This window comes from Anabrus simplex, chromosome 1, assembly GCF_040414725.1.
Source record: "Anabrus simplex isolate iqAnaSimp1 chromosome 1, ASM4041472v1, whole genome shotgun sequence".
Lineage (NCBI taxonomy): Eukaryota > Metazoa > Arthropoda > Insecta > Orthoptera > Tettigoniidae > Anabrus > Anabrus simplex.
In genome coordinates this window covers 287108587-287127422 of record NC_090265.1, presented here as the reverse complement: position 1 = coordinate 287127422, position 18836 = coordinate 287108587, and the positions used below count along the sequence as shown (strand labels likewise).

The window sequence follows — 18836 nt, the reverse complement described above, 5'->3', positions numbered from 1 at the left end:
AGTCTGCTTGCCTTCTGATTCACATTTTCTTGCTGCAAGATCCTGCCATCGACGAAAAATTAACACCTCCGTTGCACTTGCTTCCGGCTGTTGCTCAACGTAGATTAATGCCATTTCCAATGCATTTAATCTTTCACTGTGAGTCATTGTTTTCTCCATTTGGTTTGCAATGCCTCGTTCTTCTTCTTCTTCACCGTTCTCATTTTCGTTAACATTCACAAAATCAATAATATCAGGGTCAGATAGTTCAAACAGCTGATCTTGTGCACACCACTTACATCTTGAATCGTAGTATTCTCACAGCCAGGAATGAAATTCAGTAAAGGAACAATGTTTTCCATGACTTCTTGTACCACCTCCTCAACAATATGTTCCAAGACTTTGCTAATGTCGTTGTTTCAACTTCAACTGCGCTATCCAGTATGCCACGTCTTTCATGTTGATTCATTTTAACTTTTCTATCATGTGATTGCCAATGTACATATCCTCTATCAGGGATGAAAGGAGTTTCCTCCATTGGCTGGCATAATAACATCACGTTAGGTGGGAGGAACATGACTATGATGTCACCACTTCTCAGTTGTTCTTCATTTGGGTGTGATGGAGCGTTGTCTAGTAGAAGAAGAGCTTTTCTAGGGAGATTGTTTGAAACTAGAAATGTTTCCACATCTGGAACAAACAGTGTAGAAAATCAGTCTTTAAAGATGTCAGCAGACATCCAGGCAGCCTTTTGATTTGTGTAATGGACTGGAAGAGCATTAACAGAAATGTTTAAAATGCCCTAGGATTTTTTGCTTTACTGATCATAAGCAATTTTGCATTTTTAAGTTCTCAGTAACATTACTACAGGCAAGAAAAGTAACTTTTTCCTTACTAAGCTTGTAGCCAGGTGCACATGTCTCGGCTTGGGCTGCGAGCGTTTTTGATGGCAGCATCTTGAAATTTAGCCCAGTCTCATCACAATTAAAAAACTGATCACCGGTTAATCCTTGAGCAAAAATTATTTCTTGAAATTCCTTTTTATATTTCACAACCTCATCGGATTTAGCTGACAGTTTTTCTCCACGGACATTAAGATGCCTGATATTGTACCGTTTTTTCCACCTATCAAGCCACCCAATACTGGCAGTAAAATTAGGGTCCCCTTCATTAAACTCTTTCTGGAAATACACCACATTTTCTTGCAGAATAGGGCCAGATATTGGCAGGCCCTTTTCCCAGTTTTGAGTGAACCAAAGAAATAGTGCTTCACGTACTTTTTTGTACTCACATTTTTTCATTGTTTTTCTAATTTCCAGTGCATCACTTATTGCTGTGGTAGACCACCACTTTTCAATTTCTTCCCTCTTTTTTTTCCAGTCTCCCTCTGTAACACGTCCATCACTATAATCTGAAGCCACTTTTTTGAAGTTTTCCCTTTGTCCAGTCTTTTTAGCATACTCAACTTGTCTTCAATAGAAACAATCACTTTCTTCAGTTTACTTGCCACATTCACAGAGGATATGAAAACTATAACATCCACACCCAACCAATACTACACTGAACAGTGACTGAAGACTTGCTGCACCTGTCCTTAAGAAGAAAACTGTCCTACCGCCAGCAGTCAGGCCAGTGCTTGTCCCATGGTCGCACCCTCCACACCAGGTGTCCCAGAATTTAGTCTCCACCAAAAGTTCAAATTAAGTCTACCAGTGTTGGATAACACGGAATGTTGGATAAGCGAAGGTTGGTTGAACAAGACTCTACTGTACTGTAGATTGAAAAATCTTTACAAATCATCATTTTAGCAGCCATTTATATGTGATCCTTTATTGTCGTCTTTATATTTATCTTCTAGATAAGAACATTAATTTGGAATTTACTAATGTGTTAAATCATGTGCAGATTGACAGTCAGTTTTTGTACCTATGTCGTCCTCTTGCTTTTCCAGTGAACTGCTGAGCACAGCGTAGCAAAAGGGATGCTGTGGTGGTACAGCAGAATTCTGAATCCGTCCACTCTAACTGCATTACTTCCTCCTGCACAGTCAGGAGCAGTTGGAGAGGGGAAAGTAATGAAATTGTAAGTTCATACTGGCAAGTACAAACCAAGCATCCATTCACTATTATCATTGTATATTACATAAGGTTAGGAGAAACCTTCCAAACACTCCATGGCTGGCCATGAAGAGGAATGATGCCTGGGTCATATTGCTGTGGACAACTGAATTTATCCATGCTGTACTGATGTAAATATATTGTAACCTTGGACTAAATATTTGGCTGTGGTTCAATTTTGTTATAATTAGACTGATATCTAAATATGGTAAACAAAATACTACATACTTTATTACAAACCAAATTAACAATGTCTTGGTCTCACTAACTATATCTCAATGAACCTTCCTAGAAGTACTTCATAACTAACAATCTAACTAACATTCCAAATCAAAACAAAGTTCAAAAAATGCTTCAAGTGTGTCAGTTAGTATAAACAGTTTCTTTTGTTTTAATGTGTGTGTATATAAAACCACTGCTTGTAATGTCTTACTTGTTGAAAATATTGAGGGGTTTGTAGGATCAGTGGATCCATCAACTAATAATTTTTATTTTATCTGTTATGATTTGGTATTTTCTATGTGTATGCTTGTGTACAGTGCTTTTCTCATCAATTACACCTGTAGTCCAAGGATGAAGGTGGGGCTAATTGAACATAAACCAAAGCTCCCTCACCTTCTCCGGAAAAAGAAAGGTGCTATTTATCTACAGTATTTTATACGGCCACTGGAGTTACCAGTCTATGACAGTAAAGAAAATAGTTTTATCGTCAGTAAGAGACATATTGTAAAGGCTGTTAACTAATTTTTATACATTGTTTAACCAGTTATTTAAACTACCCTGTACAATATTAGTGGTGGTAATTCTCAAAATAATTGAATTTGGCACCAGATAGGTAGGTTTTCAATGCTAAACCCACTCAGAACTTCCCAATCTACTCATTGGTCAAATGCACTCATTTTTATTTTGTTTTACTTAGTTACCTATAAACCTGAACCTTCAATTCTGCCAGGGCATCTAGCCCTATTTGCAGTGTCTGTTGTATTACTAAGTCAACAACTGGATAAACTGCTGTTTGGGTTTTGAAAAGGTAGATTTTCAAATTTGAAGCTAATAGAGCTTGACCAGTGTTACAGTACTTTAAACTTTCTCTTCTTCACTCTGTTCTGCTAGATTTTGTACACATTAAAATGGACATCTGTTAAATTATAACAGGTTCATATTGAACTTTTCTCCTACTTCTTATAAAGCCCTGGTCATGGGCTTGTCTCATGTTGTTCATAATTGAAAAATATTGATATAGTGTAGTAAAATATGAAAGTATAGATATGGGTGTAAAGAGAGTGCCACAATCTTTGCTTTGTAAAAGTAAATAATGTATTATTATTTCAGTGATGTAGTGTAGCCTTCAAAGTACAGGGGTTCGAATCTAACGCAAATAAATAATGAAAAATATGAAGATACGGAATCTCCAATTAAATATATGGGCGCCATTATTAACTTTAAGGCTCATCATAAAAAAAATATAATCACATTAAAAACAGATCAAGGAAAAATGGAAGGCTCCGTCCTAGGAAAGGGGATGGATATTTTAAATGGTCACCAAGGGTTTACTATTCTACAAGAACAAGAACTTGGAACTGTTTCCTTGCAAATGATTAAGGAGCGTTTTATTTAAATTATCTTCTGAAACACACAAACAAAAATTTGTTGACCCTTATTTTGCCTATAATTTGGCAAATCATTCCTGAAAATTTACATAATAAATTTGACCCATCCACTTGGGCGGTTGAACCGTTGATTGCCAAGGGTTGAAATACGACCCTCGTGACAACATCACAACCAGTTATAGTAGAGACCATTTACCTGTTAGCAAGGTGGGCGCTATCACATGAATTATGTCATCGCCTCCACCTTTATTGAGATGAGACCAATCCGGGATTTTACAATACCATCCCTGGATTCCTAACCCAAGATATGCTACTGTTAATGGAAGGAAACGACAAAGGGACTCTTACCTAAACCTCCAGATGTAGGGATTCGCCATCACATTTAACATCATAATGTTAGCTTATTATTTACAATAACTTGACATTATTACATCATTTCGCCAGCTTACTGCCCTAGTCTCCATCAACATCATCATCCAAAATAATTCAAAAAAGAAAAATAAGTTTATTATTATCATTATTTTCATCGGTGGAGATCATCATTATCGTAACACTTAATCATGATTGATTTAATATTTTAATTTCATTTTTCACCATCATTATTATTATGCTCAGAAATAATATTGTAAATTCTTCTTCTCATGCTTCTTCATATTATTATTATAAATTAATTTCACTTGTTACGGCAGTTAACTATTATTATATTTAATGTATTATTATTATTATTATTATTATTATTATTATTATTATTATTATTATTATTATTATTATTAATTTGAAGTATTTAATTTCCAATCTTTAGAATTTAGTGGCATATGTTAAATCCCATATGAACAACCAAGATCTGATTTCACATTGGTCAGGACTCAATAACGGTATACGAACCGCAACCTTACTTCATTTCATACTGTCATTATGGGGACACCATGTTCTCCCAAAACAATCTCAAATCCCATGACACCTCACGGCTGGGAATCTCCATCCAGTCCGTACGAGTGCTAAATTATTCCTTCCTTCTCATTTGAAGTCCATTTAGTCCACTGGAACTCTTCAAAACATTTTATTCATTAATTAATCCTTGGTGCATGGACTCTTCTGCCACTCATAACATCGGAATCGGCATATAACATTGGTGTAGGCCTCGGGATTAATCTATTTTATCAACAACATCACTACTACTCAATTTTATCTCATGCCGGATTTCTGTCCCTCTCGACTTCCAAAATTTAAAATGGGCTTAACCCACTCTGGGCCTTCTACAATATTGTGACCATCATTTACAAGTGCCTCTATCACTTCTAAACCATGTTATTATGATTATTATGGAGTCGAAAAATGTTAAATCAACAATTAATATAAAAATCAAATTACTACTCGAATGAAAGGCTTCCACTTGCCATATGTTATCTCAACATTTAAATTATTTGAAATAATTCTATAAATCAGGCCTGTGCCTTATTCACTAAGTATTATTATTATTATTATTATTATTATTATTATTATTATTATTATTATTATTATTATTATTATTATTATTGTTATTGTTATTATTATTATTGCTGTCTACTGGCGAAACTTTATGGTACACATAATCATTGATATTTACATACAAAACAATCAGACTTCAATCTAGTCCCACAATACTGAAATTCACTGGTATCTTACAACATGCCTTAACATCTATAAAATTTACAAGAAACTGACCTAAGTCAGACAAACATGTCTGGAGCAATTCTAATATGAATCTCAGTTTATCTTTAAGTGAAACATGCTCCTATACAATCAATCATGAACACTTCAAGCACTTGAACAAAACAAAATCAACCCTAATTTACTCTACTAAAATAATCAAGAATATTGTGAGTGCTCGATATTATTATTTACATATTAATTTGTCCCTTTGTCTACCTAAATTGTAAGAACCGTGAAGCGGCATCGCTTGACGTTCAAGTTACCACATTAAAGGATATGATCTTCCCTCGGTAACATTTAGCAAATCTATATAATTTAATAGGTATTTATACTCAGCTCAGCCTGTAGTCTGCTAGACCGGATGAAAAGCTTCATGGCCCTTCGCGGTTTAGCACTGCATTCTGTTAGCTGTGATGTCAGCTTGAAGAAGTAATCCAATGCACTTTTGGAACTTTACATGCTTTTATGTATTAAAATTTTAAAATATGACAATTTTACACTCAGAACTTATTTAAATGAAATAATACACTTCTGGCCTTATGTCTGACCCACCTAATTTACACATATATATCTTCGTTCCTTCGCGGCACTTAGGAACTGGTGATATTAACGCGATCACTTTAACGGCCCAGCACACACTTGGTTTCCAAACTCAGCACTCCCGTAATATTGGTGTCCTTGTCTACTAATGTCCGCGAGACCAACCAGGTCTTGTTCCGAATCTGCAAGTCGTAGCTAAAGTTTATGAATTGCTATAATTTTTCCAGTAGGCAATTACTTCTGGTGACTAAACTTTCTAGAGTCGATTGGGTACACTATCCTAAAGACATAGTGACTGCTCAAACAAACTTTAGCAAGTGTCTAGGCAACACGTACTGACCGCGCAAACAAATAATTTCAAGTGTCTGGGCGACACGTACAGTTACGCGTAGTGACTGTCTGAATACATAATTTCAAGTCAGTTATAAGTCGCGTGGACTTATATTTATATGAGTTGCATCCCCTCTCCGGGTTCACGAAAGGTCAAGATAGAGTGAGGACCTCCAGTTTCCCCATTTGACTACACGCAGACTGGCCTGTGGCTTAAACTTGGGGTACACTGATGTGATAATATATTTCTTGCCTCTGTGTAAAATTTCAACTCATTCCATCGCTGGTAATTAATATATTGCGAATTAAGCTCCTGTCTTCTTGGCGGGCAATTTGGCACCATTTGTCGCGTCCTTTGCCTTCGACAAATCACCGAATAGCATCATTGATTTTTAAGAATTATGGCAGTAAATCTTCACTAATTAATAACTTTTAATATTGGGTCATGCTTCTAAAATTTTCCTGATTACGAATCTGTATTCAGTTTTTCTTTATTAATTCAACTCTTGAAATCAATCCGTATACCACCTCTCCTTTTGTCATGTTGGCTTGTCTGCTTCTTCCAGTGAATTTTTCCATTGGGCCACCACTAAGCGGCCATTTGAAATCTCATCTAATTCTTATTGCTACCAACTGCAAGCTACAAACCAGGGCTCAGCGTAGGATTTCCCAGGACGTCATTTCCAAGAATCTTGCGCGCCGTATTTTCCTTGTTCTAAATATCGCCTGGCCCTCAGGCTCTGGATTTTCCGTTGACTCGGAAAGAACCATCCCGTTCTTTCTCCCTCTTGCTAAGATTTCTCAGAATACTAATTTCAACTTGCCATTGTGTTCCATAATCTCTCGTGGAGACAGACGTCTGTGTAGGTTTCGCAATACCTTCCGAACATTTTGTGTATACATGAAATTATTAACAAATTTTGAATCACTATAGCATCATCAATTGTTTTCTGACATCCCTCTAATTTTCGTAAGTTCCTGGGCTCGAACAATCTTGTTCCGTCGTTGGTGATTCTCTCTCTGAAGTGCCTTGTTCTCTTGTTCTAATCGACAAATCATTTCCATGAATTCAAGTGTATCGCTGTCAATGTTGGCCGGATCATTTGGATGTCAAGTTCCATAGCTTCTTCCTCTCTTTTCATCTTTTTCCTCTTCTCCTTCCTCCTCTTCTTCGGCTTCGTCTTCATCATTCTCTTCCATATCATTGGCTGCTACGTCTTCAACCTCCTGTCTCTTGTATATGGTTTGTTACTGCACGATTGAACCTTCTGTATCTTATTTGGCCTCAAAACATCGAACTTGAAAGGTTTGTCATCTGACATCCTCACAGAATGGACTACAGGGAATGCAGCATGGTATGCTGAGGCCGACGATGATCCTTCTCCCATCTGGAACTTCGAACCTGTCATGTATTCCTCCTTCACCCCATTTATCCCTTGGTTCTCTGGGGTTTCAAACTCCTGATACCGTATGTTGAAGTCTTGAGTACCGGACCTGTCCTTACGTACCTTCAACAGTTCAACTTCTTTTCTCTGTTCTGACTCCTTGGTCTCCTGCTCCCTTATCACAAGAGCTTCGGTCGCCCTGACTAGCTTGTTATTACTTTCTTCACAGGCCTCCAACCTGCGACCTAGACTTCCAAATTTTACTTCCGCATCCTCTAATTTGGTTGAAACCTCACGATTACTTTTGAGGGATTCAGCCTCTAACTGCAGAACCGAAACCTTCGCTTCTGTGCCTTTGTTGTCTTCTCGTACCTGGTCTAGCCCCGGGTTGATTCCCGTTTGTCATTTTCACGCACGTTCCACACTTCACTAATTGTTCTGCTAACTCCATTTTATCACTATCACATACGATCGGCATGTCTTCGAGTTTCCGCTTTATGGACTGTTCTATAGACATACTGAACTGTACCATATACCTTTCTGTACACGTACTCCACTGTTCAATAGACTTATTAGTCTGTTCTATATGCTGTCTTAAAGAATTTTGATGAGTCATAACCCTCATCACATCCACTAGCGTATACAATTCCTCTTCTCCTACGTGTCCATCCTGGAATTTCTTCCCCTCTAAGTCAGACATTATAAATTTATATAATTAAAATTGAAGACCAATCAGCTCCTCGCCCTACAGCACTACATTTAACTACTGGTCAAGGCCCTTTCATATGACGGTTCACTACTCAAATTTCTATCATTTTAACATAATTTAAATCACTCACTCGTATCAGACGACGAGTATTATAAGGATAACAAGTCTTGCTTTGCTCCATTCAGAATAAACACGTATCTTACACACAAACGAAAAACAAAACAATTTGGATACTGTCATGTCAAACACCACCTAAAAATGTTGACATGACACACAATAATCTCGTAGCCTCTAAATCTGAAATGAAATACATTCTCATCGATACAGTTCCAATTCTCACTCCTGCATTAACATGGAGTTTGGTACTCAGTATAATTTTTACCATATTCTCCCTGTTCCTACTATCTCCTCCTACCAACCCTTTGGTGACCAAAAGTGTGGAGCCTCCACATTCGCAAATGTTAAATTGCATCACTAACTATTACTCAAAAATAAACAAAATTTAGATTACTAACTGATGAGCCCCTGCGAGTCGGGTATCACTACTTGTCTGTAGGAGACCAACAACAACCTACTTCTATAAATCAATCAAATGAGTCCCGTTGTAAAATTACTACTAGCCTATTCTATGTTAATGGGTGTCCGAACACAGTGAATGAATAAATAAAAAACAAGTGAAAATAATGTAAACAATGAATTTAATAAACACACCCTATAATAATGGGGTCATCTCGTACACTAGATGTTGCCATCATATTTAAATTTACCTTCCTAGATCTGAGTAATTTTTTCCCAACAATGCAAAGCCGTGATGTGGTCTATAATTAATTAAATACCCCGATTGGGTTTAATCAAAATTACGGTTTATAATACAATAAAGCCCCGATGTGATCGCTAATACAATGAAGCCCCTGTGTATAAAGGAAAGGAGCTTTATCTGCCCCTGTAATAATTAAGAGGGGAATTCCTCAAGGCAATATTATTGAACCTTTATGTTTTCTTATATATATCAATGATATGTGTAAAGAAGTGGAATCATATATAAGGCTTTTTGCAGATGATGTTATTCTGTACAGAGTAATAAATTAGTTACAAGTTTGTAAGCAACAGCAAAATGACCTTGTTAATGTTGTGAGATGGACAGTAGGCAATGGTATGATGATAAACGGGGTTAAAAGTCAGGTTATGTGTTTCACAAATAGGAAAAGTCCTCTCAGTTTTAATTACTGTGTTGATGGGGTGAAAGTCCCTTTTGGGGATCATTGCAAGTACTTAGGTGTTAATATAAGGAAAGATCTTCATTGGGGTAATCACATAAATATGATTGTAAATAAGGGGTACAGATCTCTGCACATGGTTATGATGGTATTTAAGGATGTAAAGGAGAGGGCATATAAGTCTCCGGTAAGACCCCGACTAGCATATGGTTCCAGTGGATGGGATCCTCACCGGGATTACCGTACTTGATTCAAGAACTGGAAAAAATCCAAAGAAAAGCAGCTCGATTTGTTGTGGGTGATTTCCGACAAAAGAGTAGCATTACAAAAATGTTGCAAAATTTAGGCTGGGAAGACTTGGGAGAAAAGAGATGAGCTGCTCGAATATGTGCTTTGTTGCAGGTTATAAATTTCATTTCTTGTCCGTATTGAAGATCTACTTGTGATGCAAAATTATTATAATTTTATTATAGACAATCTATTCAATACATTATAAGCTAATATGGAATTACATCCTTAAACATGTTGTTTAGATCAATTTGTCTGTCAAGTTAATTGGCACAGAGATCAGTTGAATTTTCAAATAGTATCACCATAGATTATGTGCTTATAAGAAAACTGTAAAAAACAAAGGCGGTGCAACAATGAGATGTACTAGGCAAGATGAGGTGCAAGATAATTTGTCCTAGACTTCCTTTTAGTGAGCATTATCAGCCAAATAACATTTACTCAAGGTTTAATAAGATCATGAACATATTCTATTGAACTAAATATATGCTTTACAAGCATGAGTGACAAGTCTTATGATATTTTACTGATCATGTAACAACTAAAATGTTATGTATCAAGCTTTATACAAGGAGCACTAACGGAGCAGCAAGCAATTATCTCGAAGTTGTGAGTAACATTAGACAATTATGTAGCAGCAGGAAGGATATATCAACAAGCTCAATTCAAAATCTGCAGTGTTCATTCGATTTCCACTTCACATTGAATGTTTTGATTTTACTAACAAATTCATTTTAAGAATAATAAGACTGACGTAATGACAAATATTTGGATTTTGACCAATACATACTGCACTAATGTTACTCCAGTAATATTGGGAACAAGACAAAGGTCTACAATACAAGATATTATTATCTTCATAAAATCGTTTAAGGACAATTATGCGATTCAAGAATATTGAATCAGTACAGTTAGCCAGATCTCATACAAAGGTTTTAAATAGATGAGTTTCGTCTCTAAGTTTTAAAGACAGTGTTAATACCAAGATTTTAGACAATTGTGTTTAAGCTTAAGACATAACATTTTAGTTGTTACATGATCAGTAAAATATTGTAAGACTTGTCACTCATGCTTGTAAAGCATATTTTTAGCTCAATAGAATATGTTCGTGATCTTGTTGAGCCTTGAGTGGGTGTTGTTTGGCTGGTGATGCTCGCTGGGAGGAGTGAGGCATGTGCCGTGTTAGCGGTTTGATGGGGATGCAGTTCCATATTGGCTTATAATGTGTTGAGTGGGTGGTCTGTAGTAGGATTGTAATAGTTTTGTATCACAAATATGTGGTATGTTCCGAGCTGGCAGTGAAGAGATGGCATGGAATGACATCAGTAGATGAATAAGTTTGAATGGTGTCTTTAAAAGTAGGAAAGATGAAGATAAAGTTGGAATTCAAAAGGACAAATAGGGGCAAATATTCTTTTATAGGAAGGGAAGTTAGGGATTGGAATAACTTACCAAGGGAGATGTTCAGTAAATTTCCAATTCCTTTGAAATCATTTAAGAAAAGGGCTAGGAAAACAACAGATAGGGAATCTGCCACCTGGATGACTGCTCTAAATGCAGATCAGCATTGATTGATTGATTGATTGATTGATTGATTGATTGATTGATTGATTGATTGATTGACAACTGGAAAAAATAGAAAGGAAATATGGCTTATCTTAGAAGAATCCAAGTGACAGTTGTTTAGATCAATTTGTCTGTCAAGTTAATTGGCACAGAGATCAGTTGAATTTTCAAATAGTATCACCATAGATTATGTGCTTATAAGAAAACTGTAAAAAACAAAGGCGGTGCAACAATGAGATGTACTAGGCAAGATGAGGTGCAAGATAATTTGTCCTAGACTTCCATTATTCTGCCTTTAAGTGATGAGCAGATAGACAATTGAATATTGTGCTCAAGGTTTCGGGATAAAATGTAGACAGTTACTGGAAGTTTAAAAGTGCTTAAACGCAAGAGACCGTAATCAGTAAATACAGTAACTCTATTTTGGGAAAAATATCAATACTCCAGGATCTCTTAAAATTAGTATTGGTTGGATGGACATTAAAAATGCAAATAATTCCTGCATATTATTTTCAAAATTTTACAGTGAAAGGCTGAGGTGCAGGTATTATTTGGATCAAGGTTGGTACAGTGCTCCTGGCATACAGAAATCTAGAAGTTGGTATTTTGCCACCCACTCTGTTGGCTACTCTGTTCCTGCCACAAGAGAGAAGTGTGTCTTGAACAAATCGTGTGGCATACACGTGTTTAGGATGGCTGGTGTTAGTTCTTGTTTTAGGTTATTCATGGCTAAAGAAAAGCTCCACATTATTGAATATTATTGAAAGGGCAGAGCAAATTTGTAACCGTGCTGCAGGTTGAAAGTATGATGAGGACGAGAAATGCAAGATGGTATATGATTGGAGGAAGAATAAAGCAGGTTTTGAATACATAAATGGTAACCAACAGGCATTTCATGGACAAGAAGCAAAGTTTCCAGGAATCAAAAACAGTATATGCGAATCCGAAACTGAAAAGAGACAGTTTGAACGTGTGGCCAGGAGTAAAATGTGTTGATTGATAGCTAAATTACCAAGCTCGATAACTGCAGTCGCTTAAGTGCGGCCAGTATCCAGTATTCGGGAGATAGTGGGTTCGAACCCCGCTATTGGCAGGCCTAAAGATGATTTTCCATGGTTTCCCATTTTTGCACCAGGCACCTTAATTAAGGCCACGACCTGTTCCTTCCCACTCCTAGCCTCTTCCTGTCCCATCATCGCCATAGGACCTGCCTGCGTCGGTGCAAAGTAAAACAACTTACAAGTAACAACTCGTAAAAAATTATAGCTAAATTACGGGGTGTAAGGCTAGCCATGGATGTTACACATGTGTTTTTGTAAATATTAACATCAATTTTGTAACAGAACTAGCGTTATATACGTCTTCCAGTCAATTATGAAGAAAAACTTAATTTCCAAAGATTTCTTATCGGTTTCAACCAAAAACATCCATATTTATTCTTGAAAATTGGTAATGTACACCAAATGCCAGTATATTTTGAAATGCCACTGGACTGTACTAATGAAAATTACAATGTAACAAGTTGTTTCTTAATTGTGTCATTTATTGTACTATAGTATTTACAGTTTTCAGTATAAATGTATAATGAAGCTACACAAGCACAACAATTGTTTACAAAATTTCCTATCCTAAAATTAGGCTGCAGGGATTATTCACATATATACGGTAGTGACTTAGCATGTAAGAATGCAATTTGATAGAATGCATGCATTGACAAAGATTCAATCTCATTGCCAAACTTTTTGAAACAACTCTCATTGAAAGTATAAGACAACTTGAAAATCAAATATTTCAACACTGTATCTCCATCACTGAAACAGAAAAACAGATAGACAGATGAACAGATCATGTCCTTGCGTATGTAAGGCATGGACCTACCACTGAACTGGACAAGATCATCAGGTGGATTCCACCAGTATGTTCCAACTACAGAAGGTTTGTTGGTACAGTTCTTTCAACAGCCAAAAAACACAGTGCAAGAGGCTATAGAAGTGAATGCATTCCTGGATGGAGTCCTGAAACAGAAACACTTTATAAGGAATTACTTGTAAGTGGGAGTCCAGAAGCAGGCTCAAATAACACTTTAGAGTCTAGATAGGTCTAGAAGGAAGAAAGGAACTTTTTGATACAACTCTAATTGGAAGTGTACATGCACACTTATGACAGGAAAACTTCCATCTGAATAAAAAGGAGCCAAGATTATTGTCATCCTGAAACCAGGGAAGCCCAGTAACAGACCAGAAAGTTACTGCCCAGTTGCATTGTTAAGTGTATGTTACAAATTCCTGGGAAGATTTCTGTATAACAGAATTGTTGGACCTAAAATTCTTAAACAAATCCCTGTGGAACAAGCTGGCTTCAGACCTCAGCTTACATGTAGCTGCACTGACCAAGTTCTTGTGTTGGCCATAAGACATAGCAGCATTAAGGAAACAGAGAAAGTACTTCCAAAGACCTAGCCATGATTGGGAACTACTTTAAGAAGTGGAGACTTCAACCAAGCGCAAGCAAAACTGAAGTGCCTTGCTTCCTTTTAAATCATAAAATGGCCCAATGTACTCTTCAAATACCTTTTGAAGGAAAAGTTCTCAGACATAACCGGTTTCCTAAGTATGTGGGTGTAGTGCTTGACCGAACACTCTCCTCTAAACAGCACCTTTCAAACACTACAGCAGAAATGAAGAGCTATAACAACATCTTAGAGAGGCTTTGTGGAACAACTTGGGGTGTTCTGCACTGAACCTAGTCTTCTCTGCAGCTGAATATTATTGTCCAGTATGGCTCAACATTAGTCATGTGAAGTTTGACACAGATAGGTCTTATGGCGACGATGGGACTGGAAATGGCTAGGAGTGGGAAGGAATCGGCCGTGGCCTTAATTAAGGTACAGCCCCAGCATTTGCCTGGTGTGAAAATGGGAAACCACGGAAAACCATTTTCAGGGCTGCCGATAGTGGGGTTCGAACCTACTATCTCCCGAATACTGGATACTGGCCGCACTTAAGCGACTGCAGCTATCCACCCCTTCCTACTGGCTTCCTGTGCTCATTGATATCATGCCCCTTCCCTTCGCAGGACACAAGCGCTCATAAGGGAATATAATAAAATTCTAAAGAACTCCATGCTGCCTATTCATGATGACATTCCTGCCGTTGAAATGAATCGGCTTAAATCAAGATCTCCACCAATCCGGTGTGTCCAGATGCTATCTGCAAGCAGTTTCTGCCCCACTGCACAGTGGAAGGAAGATTGGACATCAAAAACTGACCCTCATGAAAGATTTTAGTTCCTCGGGGCTGAACTTTCAAGAAAAACGTGGAGTACACTGAATAGGATCCGTTCTGGGCATGGAGTCTGTGCCTACTCCGTGTTCAAGTGGGGAAAGATTACATCCTCGCAGTGTGATTGTGGTGCCCCTGTTCAGACAATCCAACATATTGTGTGTGAGTACAACTTACGAGCCTATCGTGGGAACGGGACAGACTTCCTCAGTGCATTGCCAGCTTCACTTGCATGGATAGATGCTTTGGATATTGGGCTGTGAATTGCCATGTGTCTTATCCACAGTAGCTTGTAATTGTGAAGTACGTTGTAAATTTGTATATAGTTAATTTTTTACCTTTATCTCATAAGCGTGTTTTCCTTTCCATACGCTAAATAATAATGCCCTGACTACCTTCATTGAAGCGGATTTCCGAAAAGCCTTAAAGACCTCTGCAGTTTTTGTGGACCTTACATCTGCATATGACACTATATGAAGACAAGGACTAATCTATAAACTTCTTCTCACAGTTCAGTGCAGAACCATTCTCAGTCTTGTAAATAACATGCTAAGTAACAGGATATTCCAAGTTGTGCTTGGTAATGACATCATTAGACCAAGAAACTGGTAATGGCCTTCCACAAGGTTCAGTTCTTGCTCCCCCTTTTATTCTTCTTGTGTACATCAGACTTGTCTGAAACAAAAGCGTATAAGTTTACATATGCTGATGACCTTGCTTTGGCAATCAGACACAAGTCGATGGAACAAACTAAAGATTACCTATCAGAAGACCTCTCCTGTCTAGGCGATTATTTCTGCAAGTGGTGACGGACACCTAACTTATCTACAACAGAGACTGCATGCTTCCATTTGAACAACCAATTTTCGAACAAAAATTTAAAAAGTACTCTTTAATGGCAACCTCCTTCATAATGATCAGACCCTGAAGTACCTGGGAATAACCCTGGATAGAACTGTGTCTTATAAACAACACCTGAAACATCTAGCTGGCAAACTGAAAACCAGGAACATCATAATTCACGAACTGTGTTGCTCTACATGGGGAGCCTCTGCTTACACCCTTAAATGCTCTTCTCTAAGCCTGGTGTACTCGGCAGCTGAATATGGTGCATCTGTTTGGCTAAACAGTCCATATGTAGGAAATGTAAGATGCCTAGTTGAAGAGTATTGTGAGGTTAACCTCAGGAACAATTAGATTCACATCCACACACTGGTTCCCTGCGCTTAGCCACATAGCCCATGCAAATCTTCATTGACAGGATGCTTTGGTTCATGAGCACAGGAAGATAAACAATAACCCCAATCTTCCAGTGCACAGGGATATCCCTACTGCCACTGGAAACAGAAAACTCAAATCACAAAGACTCCCTATAGCAACAGACCAACAATTTGAAAAAGAGAACTTCCACATTACAACAAAGGGAATCCAAAAATGGAAAGAGGCAAAAACCCCTGTTCTTCAAGACTTCTTGAACATGAAAAGAAAGGCCTCTGGATTTGAGCTTCTTCAAAAAACTTAGGTATCAAGTAATCAGCTTCATGGTCCGTATCAAAATTTGTGATCAAAAGAATTCTATTAAATAAGACTTCCACCCTTTTTGATGCTATATATTTGCTTAAAGCAAGTTATCTACTAGTGCTTGTTTCATTCCTTAGGAATATCCTCAGCTACTTATTTGATTGCTTAGGTGAAAAAGTTACAAAGAATTATAAAAATTATAATCTCCATTAAACACTATCTTAAAATTGTACCTTAATTATACTTAAAACTAATAAACTTTGGTATCAAGTAATCAGCTTCATGGTCCATATCAAAATAGTAAGGAAAGGAAGATTAGTTATGCTTATCTTTTAAACTTAATTTAAAACTTTCCTAATTGTTTTATTAGGTCTTAAAGTTGTTACACCGGGCGAGTTGGCCGTGCGGTTAGGGCCATGCAGCTGTGAGTTTGCATCCGGGAGATAGTGGGTTTGAACCCCACTGTCGGCAGCCCTGAAGATGGTTTTCCGTGGTTTCCCATTTTCACACCAGGCAAAAGCTGGGGCTCTACCTTAATTAAGGCCACGGCCGCTTCCTCCCCACTCCTAGACCTTTCCTATCCCATCGTTGCCGTAAGACGTATCTGTAGAGTGAATCAATAACAGTAAATTTCCACCTTTTTGATATTTATATTTGAATTAAGCAAATCAATTAATCATTAACAGTACATGTTTCATTCCATTTGGAAAAATGCTTAGGTGAAATTACAAAGTATTTATCTTCTTAAGAACCTCTTAATAAGATCCTTGTTTTACTTAAAATCTATGTGAATTTAAAAATTAAAATATTTAAAATCAATGTGGATGGTTGAATGGGGTGGTGAAATGGGAAAGAAAATGGATTTACTTATTTTAGCTTATTTTAAAACTGCGGTATATCTATTCATTTGAACAGACATTAAAAAATGTTTTTGTTTCCAGCACTTTTTCACTATGATGTGTGATATTCTACTTGTCTACGAATAAAAAGTTTTTGAAAAATAATTTTTCTGTTGTCACTGTTCTATATTTTACAAGGATGTTCTCTTCATTTGTTCTTTCCAAGGCGAATGTTGTTTGTTTCAATTTTATAAAAGTTTCTCTGAATTCAATTAATTCAGGATTTCTGAAGCTGATTGCTTCCCTGAAATCGGAATTGAAATAAAATGGGGGATGCTTCTAATAGATTGTTTTAACTCAGCACAAGAAAACCTAGTGTATAAAAGAGTGGTTTCATACCTTGTTGTTGACAAATCTAGTTTGTCCTTGGAGGAGCGACGACTGATGCAGCCTTTCGTCTTGTGAAGAATGATGTGTGTGTGCCGAAACTTGCTCCACCTTCACGGGAGGCAAGACTGTGGAGTGGAGAGGAGGCGTGCCGCTTACGGTCATGGTTTCGGCTTTAGAGGGGGTGGCGGGGGGGAATAGATATACAGGAGGACGGAAGTTCGATCATTTTCTTTCTTTTATTGTCTGTATTGTTTTTAATGCCTAATGCTTCCAGATGTGATAAATATGCCTTTGTATAAAGGGTTCCTATTATCAATTATATCATTCAGGTTATTATCCTGATTACTTTGTTGAGCTAAATAAATATATATATTTATTAGTGTATTAAGAAGACTACCTTTATTTGTTTTATGTAATATTGTCAGATCTTGCTCTATAGTGATGAACTGATGACTGGTTGCACCCATATGTTGGCTCATTGAGGAAATTGTTTTGTGCCTCTTGGCGTTGACGTGCTCTAAGTATCTTACCGTACAACTGCGTCTGGTTTGTCCTACATAAGATTTTTCGCATTGATGACATTTTAATTTATAAACCCCCTAAATCTGTCTTTCTCTAGGGAATTAATGCTATTGTAGTTTAAAAATTCTTGCTTAGTATTATTACTGGTTGAGTACACAATCTTATAGTCTTGCCTCCCCCGAAGGTGGAGCAAGCTTCGGAACATACATCATTACTTCAGAAGACGGAAGGCTGCATTAGCCGTCGCTCCTCCAAGGACACAGTAGATCTGTCAACAACAAGGTATGAAACCACTCTTTCATACACTAGGTTTCCTTGTGCTGAGTTAAAACATGCTATTAAAAGCAATCCCCCATTTTATTTCATTTCAGATTTCAGGGTAGCTCTTTTGATAATAGTATGAAAGCAATCAGCTTCAGAGATCCTGAATTGATTGAATTCAAGAGACACTTTCATAAAATTGAAACAAACAACATTCGCCTTGGAAAGAGCAAATGAAGAGAACATCTTTGTAAAATATAGAACAGTGACAAAAGAAAAATTATTTTTCAAAAACTTTTTATTAGTAGACAAGTAGAATATCATACATCATAGTAAAAAACTGCTGGAAACCAAAACTTTTTTTTAACATCTGTTCAAATGAACAGATATAGTGTAGTTTTAAAATAGGCTAAAATAAGTAAATCCATTTTCATTCCCATTTCACCAGCCCATTCAACCATCCTCATTGATTTTAATTATTTTAATTTTTTAAATTCGCGTAGATTTTAAGTAAAACAAGGTACTCGTTAAGAGGTTCTTAAGAAGATAAATACTTTGTAATTTCACCTAAGCGTTGTAAAACAGCTGA

The 18836-nt window shown here is 37.1% G+C and overlaps 1 protein-coding gene across 3 annotated transcripts in view; it reads left to right on the top strand.

Annotated features, from left to right (window-relative positions):
* Positions 1 to 4009, top strand: part of dia (diaphanous related formin 1) — a 513998-nt gene extending 509989 nt beyond the window's left edge. For all 3 annotated transcript variants that reach the window (XM_067134775.2, XM_067134773.2, XM_067134774.2), the window contains one exon: positions 1931 to 4009. In XM_067134775.2, coding sequence (XP_066990876.2) covers positions 1931 to 1952 — 22 coding nt within the window. In that variant the 3' untranslated portion in view covers positions 1953 to 4009. The remainder of the gene's footprint in view (positions 1 to 1930) is intronic.
* Positions 4010 to 18836: the final 14827 nt, after the last annotated feature.